At 36.4% G+C, this 18939-nt stretch overlaps 1 protein-coding gene across 7 annotated transcripts in view; it reads right to left on the reverse strand.

Annotated features, from left to right (window-relative positions):
- The window catches only part of ANO4 (anoctamin 4), a 1520875-nt gene that overhangs the window by 693125 nt on the left and 808811 nt on the right, over positions 1 to 18939 (reverse strand). For all 7 annotated transcript variants that reach the window (XM_044087781.1, XM_044087780.1, XM_044087779.1 and 4 more), the window contains one exon: positions 13269 to 13324. In XM_044087781.1, coding sequence (XP_043943716.1) covers positions 13269 to 13324 — 56 coding nt within the window. The remainder of the gene's footprint in view (positions 1 to 13268; positions 13325 to 18939) is intronic.

The raw sequence follows: 18939 nt of genomic DNA on the forward strand, positions 1-18939 counted from the left end.
CCAATATTTGTCACTATTGCATACATGCCTAACCTGCACCCTAACCCTAACTCACTTAAACCGCCCCTAACCCTAAAATAAAACCAACCGCACACTTACCTGACCCCAACGCATGACCTAACACCACAGGGCTAACAAAAGCAAAGCCACAATGACATCAGTATGTCTATTTTGTGTTTTCAGGATTTTGAGTTTCAGGATTTTGGTCTTTCAGGATTTTGGGCTTTCAGGATTTTGAGTTTTCAGGATTCTGAATTTTCAGGCTTTTGGTTTCAGGATTTTGATTTTCAGGCTTATGATGTTTCAGGCTTCTGAATGGGAACCATATATATATATATATATATATATATATATATATATATATATATATATATATATATATACATATGTACATATGGGTCTACTTTACATCACTTAAAGCCCATTTGATTGACTTTCATTTCACCAAGACCAAATCACCTAATATGTCAAAATACTGAAGACTCATTTGACTGAATCTCATTTCACCGAAAGCTTACAATGCTAAATTTCAAAAGACTAAACCTTAAACCATAAACAAACATACTCATAACACTAATAACTACCTCTTTCCAGAACTTAAAGACTATTTACTTACTCTCTTAACAGAAACCGGACAATATAAATCCAGACTAAAGGGGGGGGGGGGCTACGTCCCTACACCCCTCTCACTATATAGACTAACTCCAGGATTGCACTACAATAGGGTAAATGGCATATACCTTTTATTTGCCTTACATTACTCTACATGCTGCCACTACTGCTGGGAACAAAAAAAAAAACATCCGCCATATTACTTTAGATGCTTTCCATAAAAATGTGCAGACATAACCACATTTAAAAACAATATAACACTACTTTCTATCTACATGACTATCGGTATTCTGACAGTCAGCACTGTAAGTTACAGAAATTCTTTTTATCACAAACAAGTCACAGGTGAATGCAAACCCACATCATGTCTATGGCTTACAATTCAGTGAAATGAGATTCAGTCAAACGGCTTTTCAGTATTTTGAAAATTAGGTGATTTGGTCACAGTGAAATGAAAGTCAGTCAAATGGGTTTTAGGTGATGTGAAGTAGACCCGTATATATATATATATATATATATATATATATATATATATATATATATAGACAGATATGTAGGTTTGTGTATATAAGTATCTGTATCACTTGTAGCATATTGTGGAGGTGCTCAGCAAATGGAAGACTATAATAAGCCAAAGCATAGTTGTGTAAATAATGTCTATAACAGTTTGATAATATGTCCATTGTAAATAGAGTAATGTTCCTTGAATGAAAGGGTCCTGTTAAGCTGCACCTGTTTCTTTAAGAACAGAATAATGGTAGGCTGTATTAATAAGAGCAGGCTCCATGTGTGTGTGCCTACGTATATTATATATAGCATGTGCAGCTCTTCTTTGGTCACCTCTAACAAAAAAACTCTTTTGGGCTTAGTTGCTTATTTCAAGATAACAAAAAAAATAAATATTTTTTGTGTGTGTGTGCACGTGTGTATCTATCTATCTATATGTATATGGTTCTAGGTTATAACACCGACAGCACACAACATCGACAACGACATCACCGACACCACATCATCGACAGCTCACAAACACGACACCACACACACTCAACACATCATCACAACAACCAATAAACAAAACAAATTCCCTGACCAAAAACCACACACACAACACAAGCACACCTAAATCCTAACAAACAAACACTAAACCTTACATACACAACTATCCACTACCCTAACCGAAACCCTAACCCTAAGGTCCGTCACTATCACACACTAACCTAACCCGCTCCCTGACCCTAACTCACTTAACCCGCCCCTAACCCAAACAAATTCACTACTGCACCCTTACCTAACCCGCCCCCTAACCCTAACTCACTTAACCCGCCCCTAACCCAAAACATTCACTACTGCACCCTTACCTAACTCGCGCCCTAACCCTAACTCACTTAACCCACCCCTAACCCAAAACATTCACTACTGCACCCTTACCTAACTCGCGCCCTAACCCTAACTCACTTAACCCACCCCTACCCCTACAGACCGCCAACATCGCACACTTACCTTACTCGCACCCTAACGTCCGTCACTACCGCATACTTACACATCCTTTCCCCATCTCGGTGTTCTCCGCGTCGGTGTTTTCATCCGTCGATCTTCTCGCATCGGTGATTTCGCTGTCGGTCTTCTCATCTGTCGACGTTGTAACCTAGACCCATATATATATATATATATATATATATATATATATGTATATATATATATATATATATATATATATATATATAATGTAGACACTTCAAAATATGGGCACCAAAATACAGCTAGTTCGTAATTTAGACACATCAAAGTATAGACATTCAAAATATGGACAAAACTACATGCGCCCACATTAAATTAATCATAAAAAGAAGTACAATATGTTTACACAACAAATACAATAAAATAAAACAAAGAAACCATACCAATACCATAGGACATGGCTTGTCTGAATAGTAGTAATATTACAGAAAGGACTTTTCTAAGGTATGGTGATGCCCCTTGCACAATCTTAATTCTGCAGTTTACCTTAAAAAAAAACTTTCCATAGCACTATCATTACATAAGACAGGCTCAGAGACAGGCACAAGAAACATACAATCCAAAAAGTAGCACCAATAAAAAATCTTAAAACAAACAAACAAAAAAAAAAATCACAATTTATTTCCAGACATAGGATCCATTGGGAATACAAACCAGATTTCGGCTGAAAAGAAGAATACATAAAATTTTGCAAATGGCTTATAAGCATCATTAGGTGAGAAATCAAAACAAATACATCAATCAAATGACATGATAGCTTATAGTTTATTTATTTATTTATTTATTTACTCTGTTTGGTAACTGGGGTAGAGCATTGATCCCAGTGGACCAATTTCAGTCTCAGCTTAGAGAGTAAAACAAGCTTAAGTCAATACCCTAACTTACATAACATCAAAATTATGTAATACAAATATAACAATGAATGATAAATGTAATAAATAAATAACAGAGAACTCAGTGAGGTAAGTAACAATAAATAAATAAATAACATATCTAAGTAAAACCTGTCTCAAAAATTGAATAGTAACATATTGTGGTCAAGTCACAAAAATGCAAAAGGGAACCATAACATTAATTTAAAATAAAACTCCACCTTAGAACTAAAAAACATATTTTTTGACATTATGTTTATTTTCAAAGCTATTTTAACACCACAGAATCACTCTGACTGTTTCTTACAGAATTTTAATGTGTATTCTGCAAAATGGCTGCCAATGGGGCTTGACATATCAATGTTTTATCAGTTTGATGTAAAGCATGTATCTTAATTATGGTGTATATTAATGAACAGCAACACAGCAACCTGAAGTGTCATTTATATTTAAAGATGAACGGCAAAGAGAAGGAAAAGGAGCATATATGGGATTAGGAAAAATCCAGACATTCAACAAGTACACTGGGGGATTTCCTACACATAATCATTTATTTATTCATAAGAAAATAACTGTTTTCTTTTTAAGTGTGTAGTCCAAGTGTGTACTTATCTAGTTTTGGATGGCTGAATATTCATTTTCAAGCTCACATAAATGATACTCGGTCCTAACTGCCAAAACAGCATTCACTAACTACTTAATAATGGCACTGACTTAATAATCACAGCATTCTGCATTCCATTATATGAAAACTGATTAATAACGACAGCATTCTTTTATAATGTGCTAACAGTTAAGATTGTTATTGACAGCAGCTATGTGCCAGTAGAAGGAAATTAGAGGATACTTCACAAAATGGAAGTAAACACGATTTACAATAAAAGTATTCTTTGTTTAAAATAAAAACTATTTCCATTGATGGAGGGGTTACTGTCAATTAACAGAACTCCATAATAAGCACAGTAAACCATATCACACTGCACTGCCATTTTCTTTTTGTGCTGCCTTTTTCTGGAAACTATTAATGGAGAACTTCTTCCTGGTCTGACAGTATAACTCTTTCTGCATCTAGAATACTGTAGTCCATTGCTAGCTATGAAGGTGCAATCATCTAACCAGTCAATGTTTAGACCAGTATATCTGACTCAGCTTCTAGGACTTCTTCCATATGAGTCTCCTCTATTAACAAACAACAACAGCATTTCATTCATTAACTAAACTGCATATACTTCTCTCCTCCAACCCAACATAATTTTTCTTTAAAAACTATAATCTGGTAGTACCACAAAGACATTAACCTCTGTTGTCTATGTGTCATTACTGTCTGTAATGCCAACACTTCGATCAATAGTAATGTTCGTGGCAATTTCTTTCCTGCACTCTGAAGTCTGCAGTACTTCTTTCCTATGGTTATTTTCTATTTATGGCAGCCTCTTTTTGACCACCCCTTCACTTAGTATACAGTGCCTTTAAGAAACATCTGCATTGTCCCACTTTAAGAACTGCTTTTATGCTTTTCTAAGGGTCAGGTGGTTCTGTGCCTAAAAACCTGATGATCTCTTATTTTACTTTGCCTTTATTCTGATTACATACTCTTTGCAAGAGCCCTTAGATGTTGCTTAAGAACTTGAAATCCAAGACTGCTTGTGTGGTACCTTGACAGTGTGTTTAAGAATGTTCCTGTCTAACTAATATCATTTTTCCCACTGTCAGACAATATGCAAACAGATGCGCTGTTATGTGATGTCTAGTGCTGATTTAAAATTTTGCTTTAATCAAAAAACTGATTGCATTTCTGACCTACTTTGCATGGTACCCATCACCCCCTTGCAGCAGTGCACCCTTTTCTTATACACTCTCACCTTGTGTATATAATTAACAGTCGTTTCTTCTGAAGTCTCCCCACTTTCTTTCTCTCTCTCTCTCTTTTTCTATCTTGAGCTAAGCCAAGGAAATCTGCCCATATGAAAAATACCTGCTTCCTCCAGTCTTCTTCATTTTTTTTCTTCCTCTTCATTTATCTTTCCCATTTTATGATGTTCTCCTAAAAGTATATTATGTTTAATACTCATACATTCCAAATGGAGTACATTTATTGTAAATAAAAAACATAATGTGTAGAAAATGGTAACCATTTGAAATGCCAGGACCTGCTAGATCGAGTCCTGAAACACAGGGATTGAACTGCTGAAAAAATGGACTGAGATTCCCATTTCCTGGAATATTCCCTTTTCTCTCAGATATGGTGATTTTGAACTTAGTATATATAAGTTTGAGGGGTTTGGGGAGCTTGTCCCTATGCAAAAAGGAAGTTTGAAGGAGAAGAGCAATCGTTGAGATTTGCTCTTGCCCTGCAGTTTTGGTATTTTTCCCCATTTGGCACTCCGGATTTCAAGTGCTGACATTTCAAGAGGGAATCATATAAAACAGTATTCCACTCAATTACTCAGCTTTGTCCCAACATGTCATTTACAACTTTTAAAGATGTGTGTGTGTATGTCTGTTTTTGTGTATATGTGCATATGCTGGAAGTATACAATGTAAATCAAATGTACAAAACAAATCGGACTTCTGCTGATCACCAGAGGAAGAATAGACATGTTTACCAGAGCTCTACACCTCACAGTTACCAGTTTATGTTAAAAAGTTACTTACACAAATTTATACCTTCATGTAGTGCTTTGTTGGTTAATAGATGGCATCTCAGTGGACTAAAGTGTACAGACTTATAGGTTCATAGGTGTTTACTAGGCTAATGACCACAAGGGTCTTTTCAAGCTTAGCCATGCATCCCAAATCTCTGAGAAGTTTTGATACCCTTGATACGTGTAAGCAGGGACCTGGGAGATAAACCATTTACAGGTTACCTGTGTCCATTATAGACATAGGTGCCAAACCAGGGATGAATTTCTAGTTTACCATCCAATTGCCAAGTTGCACTTGAACTGGGTTAGGAAGGAACTCTGATTCACACTGATGGGCAGCCTGTTCCATAGATATGATAGTCTCTGGGATACATTCCTATCTCTCCAGCAGGTCCTATTTATATCACAAGCAAGGTTTAAGTCTTTAGAACGGGTTGCTTGTCTGGGCTATTTTATGCTACCAAGAATGGTTGTTAAGCTTTCCTCCACATAACGGTTTTCAAGCAAAAAGCAAAACTGAAGGCAACGTCTCCTACATGCTCTAAAATGCAGGATGATCAACCTGCAAAGGCAGAAATCTTGTAATTGCTGCTGGAGTTTAAAGAAATGATCAAGAGACAAAAAAGGGTTCTAAATGATCTCTCTGTTAACAAAACACCCTTATTTTGGGTGACTTTATCCTTCAGTATACTGGGACATCTATACCTCCCAATGTAGGATAGATATGCCTCGAAATTCCTAAGCTTAATAAACAAAAATTCCCTTCAGCAGCTGGCATATTTTTAATAGCAGGCATCGAATTCTTGACCTGATTCTTACAAATATGGCCGCCTCTTGCACTACTCCATGTATGTCTCCTTTCCCACATTCCCAGTTAAGTTTAACCACAAACTTATGACCTTTTCCTTTAGATTCCCAAACGTTCCAACATCAAACCCTACTGAATTTCAATACTACAGATATGAAAAGCTCCAACTACCATGTCACAAAACATCAATATTTAAACATGAGTGCTCCTCACCAGACCATAATACAGCAGTAAGTTTCACTAGGGAATTCTGCACTCATTTAGAAAAATGCATAGAGCTAGATCCCTGCCAGAACCAAGTATCATGGGAAATTCAAAAACAAACCACCAGTAATTTCACTGCCATAAATAAAATATATAGCAAAGGGAACAAACTCCTTAAATTATTTAGAAATCTAAAACCCATCTTCTCAAAGAAAAAATAAAAAGGATTACAAAAAACTGAAGAACATCATCAGGTTCACTAAAGCAGCCTAAAAACTTAGGTTGGCCCCAAAGCCAAAAATACATTTTAAATACTTATTCAGATGAAAGTGAAAGAGCAATATTCTACACTGTTTGTAAGGGGGCTTCCTGTTCTGATCCCAATGACATTACTAATGCCCTTGTGAACAAATTTACTGCTAATCCTCACCCCTGAGGCTTCTATTCAAAGTCCCAAAATATCTGAATCCCTTACCTCTTCAAGTACCAATAATGATTATTTACTGAAAGTGCTAACAACAAAAAAAAATATGTCATCGAAGGGTCTGACAGTATAACTGGTTGCTTAAGTAATAGTGTTAAATGTGACATTGCTTACACACTCCGCTGTTTTAGCTCCTGGCTTTTCCTTTGGTGAGTGGTGATACTCTTCTATAAGGATGGCCTTATAAATGACTGGGTAATTACAGACCTATCAGCCTCTCAAACCTCACATGAAAAGTCATGGAATATATTATAACATGATATAAACTGTGATATCAAGAATCCTGTTAGACTTGACCCTCAACAATGTGGTTTTATGAAGAGTAGATCCTATCTATTTAATATAGTGAATTCCTCTGAAAGGGTTACAGAGGTTATAGATGTTGCCCATACAGTGCATGCATTATATCTTGACCTGGTTAATGCCTTTGACACCATTCACCATACTGGTAATTAAAAGCTAAATGCTTTAACAATTGACCCATATGTGATAAGATGGTTAGCAAACTGTCTGAAAGGCAGAACCCCCTCTGACAGTCTAAACAATGTTCATATTTGGGTCACTGGGTTCTTGAACTTAGCTTGCACTAACTCTACCAATGGTTCTGGAAATCAAATATACATACCTGGGAGGAAATGCATAAACAATGTGGTGTTCCCATAAAAAGGCTCTTCAGATGTATCCAGAGAAGAAGAATCTTGCAACTAGTGTAACATTCATATTTTTTCAAATTCAATACCATTTCCCAGTGAGTTGCAGGTGCTTCAGCAGAAAGCATGTCAGTGACTAGTGGTGTCCCTCAAGGCTTGATGCTGGGAACTTTCCTTCTTGGTATTTACTTCTGAGATCTCCTAGCAGAAAGTAAAGACCTCTGGCTAACAAAGTTTGCAGAAGATTGCAAACTGAGGGTTGTTCTTTAGTCATCCCATGACACCCAAACTGTACAGAATGAACTTGCCCTAGTAAATTCTTACTGTACTCAAAATATGCTCAAACTTAATGCTAAAAAGTGTAGTATCATCAGTTTTGCATGTTTAGACAATGTCTATACAACATGCCTCTATAAAAGAAAATGTAATTAGGGACCTAGGTACTTGGGTTGATAGTTTCCTCTTTATCCATCATGTAACCATGGTTGCCAGGAAATTCTTTTATTTAGCCCAGCTAATTGCCAGAGGATTATCATCAAGATCTCATGAGGTAATCACTCCCTTATACCTACATTGATTAGGGAAGTTATTGAGTACAACACACTCTTTGGTATGTATCTCACTGTATATATCAAACACTTCGAAAGACCACAAAGATCCCTAACCCAAAATATCACAGGCCTAAACTCCTTGAGCTACCAAGAGGTGCTGTAAGCACTATGCCTTTATTTACTGTCTTGCAGATTTTTGAGAGGTGATCTTTGTCTTTCTTACCACACCACTAGAGACACAATTGCCCTGGACTTACTTTTTCTCTACAAGTCCAATGTCTCCACCAGTGTTAGAACCAGGGACCTAAATCTTCACCAAAAGGTATATAAAACACAGTGATGGGACAGGTTTATAACTGTCTGGAGTAACCTTTTACATATTAAGCAGTGCAACTGACTATCTTCATTTACTCATAAACTAGATAATTGGATGGCTATCCTCAAATTTACTCCATGACTAATTGATTAGTTTGGCCTTCCCAGAGAAGAGATGAGCTTCCTGAGGGACGGTCTTGGGGAGGTTAAGATAGGCATGAGACTCAGAGGCCTTGGAATATCTATGCATCTGTGAATGTATAAAACCATTGACCTTGGACCTTGTCTTTAAGACATGGAATGTTACAATGTATTCTTATTAAAATTAGTGCAATCCTGCCTGTTAAACACTGCTGACACAGACAATAGAGGAAGGTATTCTAATCTGAGAGCACTTGGTCTTCCTGAGTATATTACACTGAGGGAAAATGTGACTTTGCAATGGTGGCTGCCACATGTGCTTTGGCTAAACATCTATCTATCATAGCCAAATTTTAGTAATTTAAGTAGAAAAAGAGGTTCTAAAATTGGTCTGTGCTCAAAGTAGCATTATGGTACAAGGAAACTACTTAACATTTTTATATCGCAGTGAGCAAGAGAAGAAAGCTACAACTTATGCAAATTAAAAAAAAAAGTGGTTTCAAAGCTTAACTTTATTACCTTCACACACTACAAACCTTTACTACTGAGGGACTCTAGAATTTTAACTATGTACAGTCTGTGTGAAGAGACTGTATGCTAAGGGTCTTTTGGATCCAGAATCCAAACAGACTGTCCTCAGACACCAGCAGCTGAGTCAGAAGCAGACATACTTGCACCTCCTACAAAGGTTCTTAACCCAAAGAAGCCTCAGGGAGTTTACTTATAGCCATAAAAGCAGCAAGAATAGCAACAAGCTGGGAGCACACTGCCTTATGAAACTGGACTGGCTTTTTACCGTGGATTACAGGATTTTTTCACTGTGCTTTATGTAGTTGGGCATGCTTACCTTTAAAGATGCTGGTTTTGCAATGAGGTACATTATACTTTTGGTTCTTGAGAAGATATATAGCCTATTGCGCATTTTTCATTTTCTGGAGATCAGTGTTGACCTGGCTTGAGGTAGATGACATGTTGTAAACATCTTTTGTGGAAGGTGAACACCTTATTAGTGTTCACAAAGAAGTGCTGGTTAGACCTTTCACATTTTAGAAAAAGAATAAAAATGTTGACATGATTTATTTCAAGAAACTCAAATATATGAGCGAGAGCTTCTAAAGTTTGAGAGACTTGGGTTCAGATAGGTGGCCTCATTCGCATATCTGATAAGTTACACTGTTGGCAAGTTTGACAGAAAGAGTTATTATAATTAGTTATACAAAGTCTGTGAGTGTTAACGTCATACCCAAGCAGACTGATGCAGAACTATCACTTATTACAAACTCCTCATCACAGTGCAGTTTTTGTTTCATGCAGCTGCAGTGACTGCAGTTTTTTATTTTTTGGTTGTTGCAATTATACAATGAAGTGTAATTACTATTCAGAAATGAGCATGCTGATTGGACAGACCAACCTGCATGCCTATTGCAAATCACGTATATAAACTACCATTGATCGGCTAGAATTTCTTCTATCCATGTATGCCATGGAGGTATACCTCTCAAATGTATAGACTTTCTCCTCATATTTTTAGTCTGTTCCTTATAAAATGTATTCTTTCATGACAAATCACTGAAGAGTGAAGTATCTAAATAATGACTTGCCGTTGTGATCAAACCACACCCAACTATGGGTAAATCCTCATAAACACACACTCACGCATTAGTTATTGCTTAACAGTTAAACCGAGAAACCAATATATACAGGGTGTTCATCTGTAGGCCATGCCTAGAGTCTGGAATGAAAGCATCAGTTTGCTAACACTGATGGCATGCTCAAAAAAGGAGGGCTGCGCTAAACCATTTTTGCAGTTTAATTTAGTATGCTGAACTGTCATTATGCAAGCTAGCACATAATGGAATCTCCTTCAACAGCAAACTATGGCTAGCTCTAGGGGGAAGGAGCTCAGGAATAGCTACTGTTATGCTCTATTGTTCCATTTTGAAATTTGCTCTATGTTTTTTTCTGCATACTTTATTGAGGTATTTTATTTTGAGCAAAATATAGCACTAATCTACATTTCTCCAGTGCCCACCTATTGACTCAGAAAAAAGCAGTTGTCAAAGGGCAATTTGTTCGAGCTACCCATATGGTATCGAATGAACTGAACTTCTGGGACGAATGTCAGTTATTAAGGGATATATTTTTAAAGAGAGGATATCCTTATTCCTTCATTAAAAATATTATGATGGAAGTGGTGAATAAGCGAGAATGGAGGTATTTTGTTCCAATCTTGGCTAATAACATTCAGACAGAAGAAAACCAATTTATTGACAATGCATGCAAAGTTGTACAACCAGAGAGACCTGCATCTATACAAACTAAAGACTATTGTAATGCATTTATGGTTACTTTTTCGGATGATTGTTATACAATTTTTGACATTATTAAAAAGAATTGGATTACTTTAGATCAGATTAGCGATTTTATTGGTCCAACCCCAAAAGTTACTTTCTAAAAAGGAAAGAATTTTTAACAAGTTTTTGAGAGGAGAATACATCAGTTGAATCGTAACTACAGGATGAAAACATGTGGATTTTGCCCCTGTTGTGTATATATCTTGCAAGGAGATGTGTTCAAGATTTATGGTATTATGAAAAGACCAAAAGGACATTTTAATTGTAATTCTATGAAAGTTGTTTATTGTGCAGTATGTTCCCAGTGTACCTGTGTTTACATTGGAAAGACTGATAAGTGACTTTGGGATAGGATTTATGAACATATTTATGATATGAGAAAGCAGAAGTTAACAAATGCATTAGCAAAACATATGGAAGAAAATCCTGAACATTCATTTTCTTTTTTTATTATTGATCAGGTACAAGTTGATAAAAGAAATGGGCCTTGGTCTCTTTATCTTGAAAAACTAGAATTGCAGTGGCAATTACATCTGAATGCCACCATAGCTCCAGGAATTAATGAATATGCAGCCATCTCATGTTTACTGAAGTTGAAGGAATTTGCGATATAAGAGGTGATTAGTTCCTAAAGGGGGTATGCTGAACATGTGACTGAGTTCTATACAAATGATTGGCTCTTTTTTTATGAATGACATATAAAATTGGAGAAGGAAGTATCATCATTTATCTGATAAAGTTTTCACTGAAAAATGAAAGCATATATATTGTTTTGTTTTAGAAGGATTTCTACTTTCTGGAATTTTAATGAAGGATTGACTTTTGCAACTTGAAAGTGTTTTTGGATTTTAAGGACTGGTTCGCTGATTAAAAGTGAGTTTTAACTTATCCCTTATATAGTCTGCAGCCTTTTTCTATTATGTATTTTGGAAATGAACCAGCTTTCAAAGAGATAAGCATGTGAATGCACCCATAATATTAAGTAATGTCACCTAAGGTATGCTCACCAAAAAAAGCTTGATTTTTTTTCTGTATTAGCAAACAATTACTTTATTATAAATATACTTTTTATTTTCCCTGGATGAGTCACTGAAACCACTTTATTGCATTCATGGGCAGAGTACTTCTGGGTATACTACTGCTCCATGAAAGTTCCCATACCTCACCTTCCTGGGAATAAGTTCTTGACAATGTTTTTCAATGGAAATGCTTGCAGTGTCAGGGAATTGTTCAGGCACAAAGTGCTATTTCTGGATGTTTGCCCCTTCCTCACTTCTAGTATGACTGTGGAATTGTTTACATTAATGGGGGGTGGGGTCACAGCCCACACATTGGGGGTACAGGGGGCATAGCCCATGTAAAACATTGAAAACAGTGTTTTCAGGAAGCTATTTTTAGCTGATTGTGTTTTGGGGAGTTCATTCACTCATAGTAAAAGCAATGTCCACAGTGCAAAACATGCTCTGAGTGAAATACTCTACAAATACACAGCCATTTCAGGTGACAGTCAAACTCAAGGACAAGAACTGATGAATTGCAAGTGAGAAGATGTGGAAATACATGTTTGGTAAGTCCAACAATGCAATATCTCTGAATATTGTCCCTATTCTGAGGTACAGTAGTCCTAAAGTCAGTATATATAAACAGTGGGACTTTGTTCCACTTTAAGGTGTTTAAGGCATAAAGTCTCTACTGCATGAAGCACTTTAAAGGTGGAACAGTGAGTTGTGGATTTTTTTCACTGAACTCACTGTTTAATGTTTGAAGTGCCAGGATTTGAAATATCAAGTCTTGTGTGTCAGCTAGGGTGCCATCATTTTACATAGAGAGTTTCAGTTTGCTTTTACAGAGCTATGTATAATTCTCAATATGCCACAGTTATCAGGATACATACAAAACATTAGCCTTTTTAAAAGCTTTGAAAGACAGGATGGATGTTTTCGCACTTACAAAAATCAAACTAAAAACGAATCTTAATAGGAACAAGATCTCCAAATGCTATATTGTTCAAGTTTTACTGGATGCTGTATACTTTGTAAGATATGAATGTGTATTAACTAGATTACTCTAGAGTCATTTGATTTGCCATTAAAAAGAAAAAAAAAAAACATTACCTCATGCAGGGGAAATGCTGCTTCATAGCATCCATTGCTAAGTAAACGATTTAATCCTAAGGGAAAAAAAATCATAGACTGTAGATTAGAAATGCTTTTAAAGTAGCCGTTAACTGGCGACATAAAATTTAAACCATCTTACACTATAATGAACTGTTTTATTTGTAATAAACCACTTAGTTTCCATCTTTATTTATCACTATGCAAGTGATGAGTCATTGGTCATTTTCATCTATATTGTTTATAGATAAATATTTTACTATTCTGATCACAGAAATTTGCTACTTTATTTAAAGAACATTAGTTTCAGCTCACTCATTACTCAGTGCACTACATCAATTCAATTCTTAGTGCAGGCAAATGAAACTTAAAACTATATAGTTTATGATTATTTTAATGAGAATAAACACATTTAGGTGAATTAATTTTTCTAACATGCTGATATCAGTGCTTTATAAATGCTAAATCATCTTCTTTCGACTGTTCCCGTTAGGGGTCGCCACAGCGGATCATCTGTTTCCATTTCTTCCTGTCCTCTGCATCTTGCTCTGTCACACCAACCACCTACATGTCCTCTCTCACCACATCCATAAACCTTATCTTAGGCCTTCCTCTTTTCAGCATCTTTTTCCCAATATACTCAGCATCCCTCCTCAGCACATGTCCAAACCAACGTAATCTTGCCTCTCTGGCTTTGTCTCCAAATCTTCCAACCTGGGCTGACCCTCTAATATACTTATTCCTAATCCTGTCCACCCTCGTCACACCCAGTGCAAATCTTAACATCTTGAACTCTGCCACATCCAGCTCAAACATCTGCCTTTTTGTCAGTGCCACTGTCTCTAACCCATATAACATAGCTGGTCTCACTACCCTCTTGTAGACCTTCCCTTTCACTCTTACTGGTACTCGTCTGTCACAAATCACTCCTGACACTCTTCTCCACCCACTTCATCCTGCCTGTACTCTCTTCTTTACCTCTCTTCCACACTCACCATTACTCTGAACTATTGATCCCAAGTATTTAAACTCATCCACCTTCGCCACCGCTACTCCTTGCATCCTCACCATTCCACTATTATCCCTCTCATTCACACACATATATTCCGTCTTAGTCCTGCTGACCTTCATTCCTCTTCTTTCTAGAGCATATCTCCATCTCTCCAGGGTCGTCTCCACCTGTTCCCTACTCTCACTACAGATCACAATGTCATCTGCAAACATCATAGTCCACGGGGACTCCTGTCTGATCTCGTCTGTCAACCTATCCATCACCATTGCAAATAAGAAAGGGCTCAAAGCTGATCCTTGATGTAATCCCACCTCCACCTTAAACACATCTGCCACTCCCACCGCAGACCTCACCATTGTCACACTACCCTTGTACATATCCTGTACCACTCTTACATACTTCTCTGACACTCCCGACTTCCTCATACAATACCACAACTCCTCTCTAGGCATCCTGTCATATGCTTTCTGTATGTCCACAAATATACAATGCAACTCCTGACCTTCTCTGTACTTCTCCATCAACACTCTCAGAGCAAACATTGCATCTGTAGTGCTCTTTCCTGGCATGAAACCATACTGCTGATCACTAATCATCACGTCCCTTCTTAACCTAGCTTCCACTACTCTTTCCCATTTCCCATTCCCATTTATAAATGCTAAATGATTGTTATTTAAAAAACTCAGGCTTCATTGATTATTTGTTGTTAAAGAATAAGTAATATTTTCAAGTGTGAGAGATAACTTTATTAAAAATTCTACTTTATTTCGAGATTATACCAATATGTATTTACTGCTGATTTTTGATTAAGTGTATCACATAAATTATATATTCAACAACTGTCACATCATTGTAGATTTGTACTGGAAGCTGATTTTCTAAACGACAGGAGCACTGTTTGTAAATGTATTGAATAGATTCCTAGGTGGTTTTGAGACGGTCACTTTTTTGTCATACATATACTAGTTGCAAGGTAGCTGAAAAAATGGTCACTCCAGAACTTAGACTTAAAAAGAGTTTAAGAAAACCCACACTGGTTTTAACATTATAAAATTCTCCTCCTGTTGCACTAACCAGTAAGATGATTATTGCCCTTAGCTATATCCCCGTTGAGTACCCTATTTAAATGCAGCTGGTCCCTCATGAGGTAGGTCTCCTTTATGTTATTGGTCAGTACAGCTACAGAAGTAGATGTCAGAATACACCCACTGAGGGTGATATATCAGGAAAGGCTGGTAGCCAATAACATATAAGGTACTGGTTTGTTGGTTTGTTTTATACATTACCCATCCCCGACATGGAGTGCCACATTTGTCCATATGCTTGGATACAACCTTGTGGCATCCTTCCCTACAACCATCTCAGAAGTGATGTTGACTGCAGATGGGTTCCACTGTCATGATTCTCTATAGCAATAAACCATGACTGGGTGTGGGTAATGCTGGATTTACTCACGGTTGGCGTGACTTGGTCACGGGGGCCGTTTGTTCAGCTTGGTCTGTTGTATTATTGATATTATCTTCATGTATTGGATTTTTTGGTGTTTCTTATTGTGTTCCAGATATTATTTTTCCCCATGTTTTAAATTCACCTACTGATGGTTGGTAATAGGATCATAGTGATGTTTCACTTTTATGTTCTGTCACAGTCATTATTTGTCGTGCTTCCATCCCTGATTGTGACAGTAATGTTACTGCTGTTGCTCTTAAAGAGTGGTTTGTGTATCTCTTTGATAGGTTTGCTTGTTTGCAGATTTCTGGCAACATGTTTGAAAGATAATTTATTCCCATCAGTTGTGTTGAGTACCATGTTTCTATTTTGTCAAGTACATGTTGTGGATGTCTTTTTGGGTGGAGGAACAGTTCTTTTGTATTAGAGGCTTTTTTTGTAAGAATTTTTTGAAACTTTTTACAGGACATAAAGGGTCTGTGTGGTTTTCAAACATGAATCCTCTAAGCAAATGTTTTGTAACACCATCATGTTTTTTGTGTTTTTTTGTATGTTCGTTAAAATTTTTTGTTACATATTCTGTGCCATCTGTATCTTTCTTTATTGTAAAACTGTCTTCTGTGAGGTATCATACTCCTTTATTCCATGTCACGAGAAGTGTAGCTGTATATCAAACCAGACTTTTCTTACGAGTCCGTCTACTGTGTTTGGGGAAAGTACTTGGCTGTTTCTCAGTTGTGTTATTTCTTGTATTGTGAGTGGGTGGAGGTGTTCTGCTGGTATCTTTTCCTTGTCTTTTTCAATTTTTAAGTACTGACTTAAATACGGTATTTGCATTTGTTAGACTTATATCTGTTATTATGTTAATCTTTCTATTTAATGGTGGGTTGTTTATATATCTGTTAAGTCCTGCAGATAAGGATACAAATGAACTTATTACATATTCTTCTCCTTTTCTGTTTTGTACTGTAGCATAGAATTCTCTAAGTATTGTGTTTAAGTTTTCTGGTGTAATAGTGAGCAAGTCTATGTTGTAGTTTTTTTGTTTTTGCCAGTTTTGAAATATGTTTATAGCCCACTGTGTTTGTTTGAAATATGTTTATAGCCCACTGTGTTTGTTTTGAAATATGTTTATAGCCCTCTGTGTTTGTTTTGAAATATGTTTATAGCCCACTGTGTTTGTTTTGAAATATGTTTATAGCCCTCTGTGTTTGTTTTGAAATATGTTTATAGCCCTCTGTGTTTGTTTTGAAATATGTTTATAGCCCACTGTGTTTGTTTGAAATATGTTTATAGCCCACTGTGTTTGTTTTGAAATATGTTTATAGCCCTCTGTGTTTGTTTTGAAATATGTTTATAGCCCACTGTGTTTGTTTTCTTGTACTTGATTCTTCTTTTTCTAATTCTAGTGTTTCTATTTCTTTAGGAGTTTTTTCTGCATGTCTTTTGTTAGGTTTCTATGTGGAAGAGGCTTTTAATTTTTTTTTACCTTTTTGAAGTGTATGACTTGTCACACTGTTGTCTTCTCTATGGGACGTGTTATGCTGTAGTACTTCCTGTTCTTGTAGTTGGAGAACTTCCTTGCTTGTTGATGGTTTCATCATGGTTTCTGGTATGTTGTTAAATATTTCTTCAATTTCGCTATCACTTATTAGTTCAAAGTTTACTTACATTTTTTTTTTATGTATGGTGTCTCTCATTTTGGTGTTTTTTCTTGTCTGACTTTGTAGTCTTTGTGTTTAAGAAGGCTCGTGCAGGTTTTTGAAGGGATGTTATCAAACAGGGGTAGGTGGTGCTGGGTAAAATACAGTTTAAGTACTTTAGAACGTGATAACGTGTGCAGTTATATTTTATTAATCTATAGTTATGTTACATATCTGGTCCAGTTTTAATGCACAACAACTTTTAAAAAGATCCTTTAATGTAGTTTTATTAATTGGTCACAAGATGGTGATGTAGTATGTGGTTTTAGAAGGAATATGCTGGTTGTGGAAGTTATATATGGTGTGTCTGTTTAAGTGTGTGCTCTTAGTAAAATGGTTCTTATGCTAACTGTGAGGTTTATGGATATCTAGTCATTTACTTGAAGGAGGCATGCTGTGGGTAGGAGTTGTGAGGTAAATAGGTATGGTATATTGTTGTGATCGCAGTAATACTTGGGGCTCTGATACAGTTTTTAGCATGCGGAAAAATATGGATTATGAAAGTGGGGATTTGGTTAACATAGGAGATGGTTTGCTTTCTACTGACCCTTTGCCTGCCATTCTGATTTGTTCGGCTCATGGAATAGTGGAGCTAAATTGAGGCGAGTGCTTTTTTTTTGGGAGGGGGTGTGCTGCCTTTATTTTTAATGCATACCTTTTAGGGTTCCTTAATTGCGGGTAGCTATCACAGGCAAAATAAACTGCAATGTGGTACCTGTGTTGGAAACCACCAAATACAGCATACGCTTATTTTCTCTAAAATATACTGTCGAGTGCATGTCAATCGTTTGATCAGAATTCACGCTACTACAAGTATTTTGTTTCTAATATGTTACTGCTTTATTTACAAAAAAATGTATTACAAAAATAATGCTGGTGGGGAAAATCTGTTATAGCTGGCAAGTTGAAGTCTGTAAAAGATGTATGATCTGCTACTGCCTGGGGCATGTTCGTTTATTAATCGTAGTGATGTTGGTGTAAGTGCATTTGTTGGTTACTGGTTTTACATTTGGGAGTTTATCGCAGATTAAGGCTACACTTTCCTAATGAGTTTAAGCTTTTGATTTGTTGCTTCTATTGTGTCATTTAATTATAGAGAGAGTTATTCTGCTTGGCCACGAGTGCTGCTGAAAAGTATGGAAAGGAAGTTTTAATATAGTGAGAGGATCATTTTGTGGAGAATGTTGGTTATGAATTCTGTATACTGTATTCACTGCTGCATGATACATTAGTAGCCAGACTTTTTAGTTTGGTTACTTTGGATTTACAATGTGCACACCGGTGGATTGGCCAATCAGCGTACACGTTTCTCAGTTTTCCTGTGTTGCCATTGTATAATATGCAATAAAGGACTGTCTTTCTATTTCTTTCCAGGGGTAAAATGGGAATTTTGACTAACACAAGTTGTGGTTAATCCTGTAATACTCATGCTCCCTTCTAAATCTGAGATGCGAGTGATAATGAAATTAAATTATCAGGCAAGAAGAATGATTCTGATTTAAGTATT

The sequence above is a fragment of the Protopterus annectens genome, chromosome 11.part0 (assembly GCF_019279795.1).
Source record: "Protopterus annectens isolate FY-2018-M chromosome 11.part0, PAN1.0, whole genome shotgun sequence".
NCBI classification, from domain to species: Eukaryota; Metazoa; Chordata; order Ceratodontiformes; family Protopteridae; genus Protopterus; species Protopterus annectens.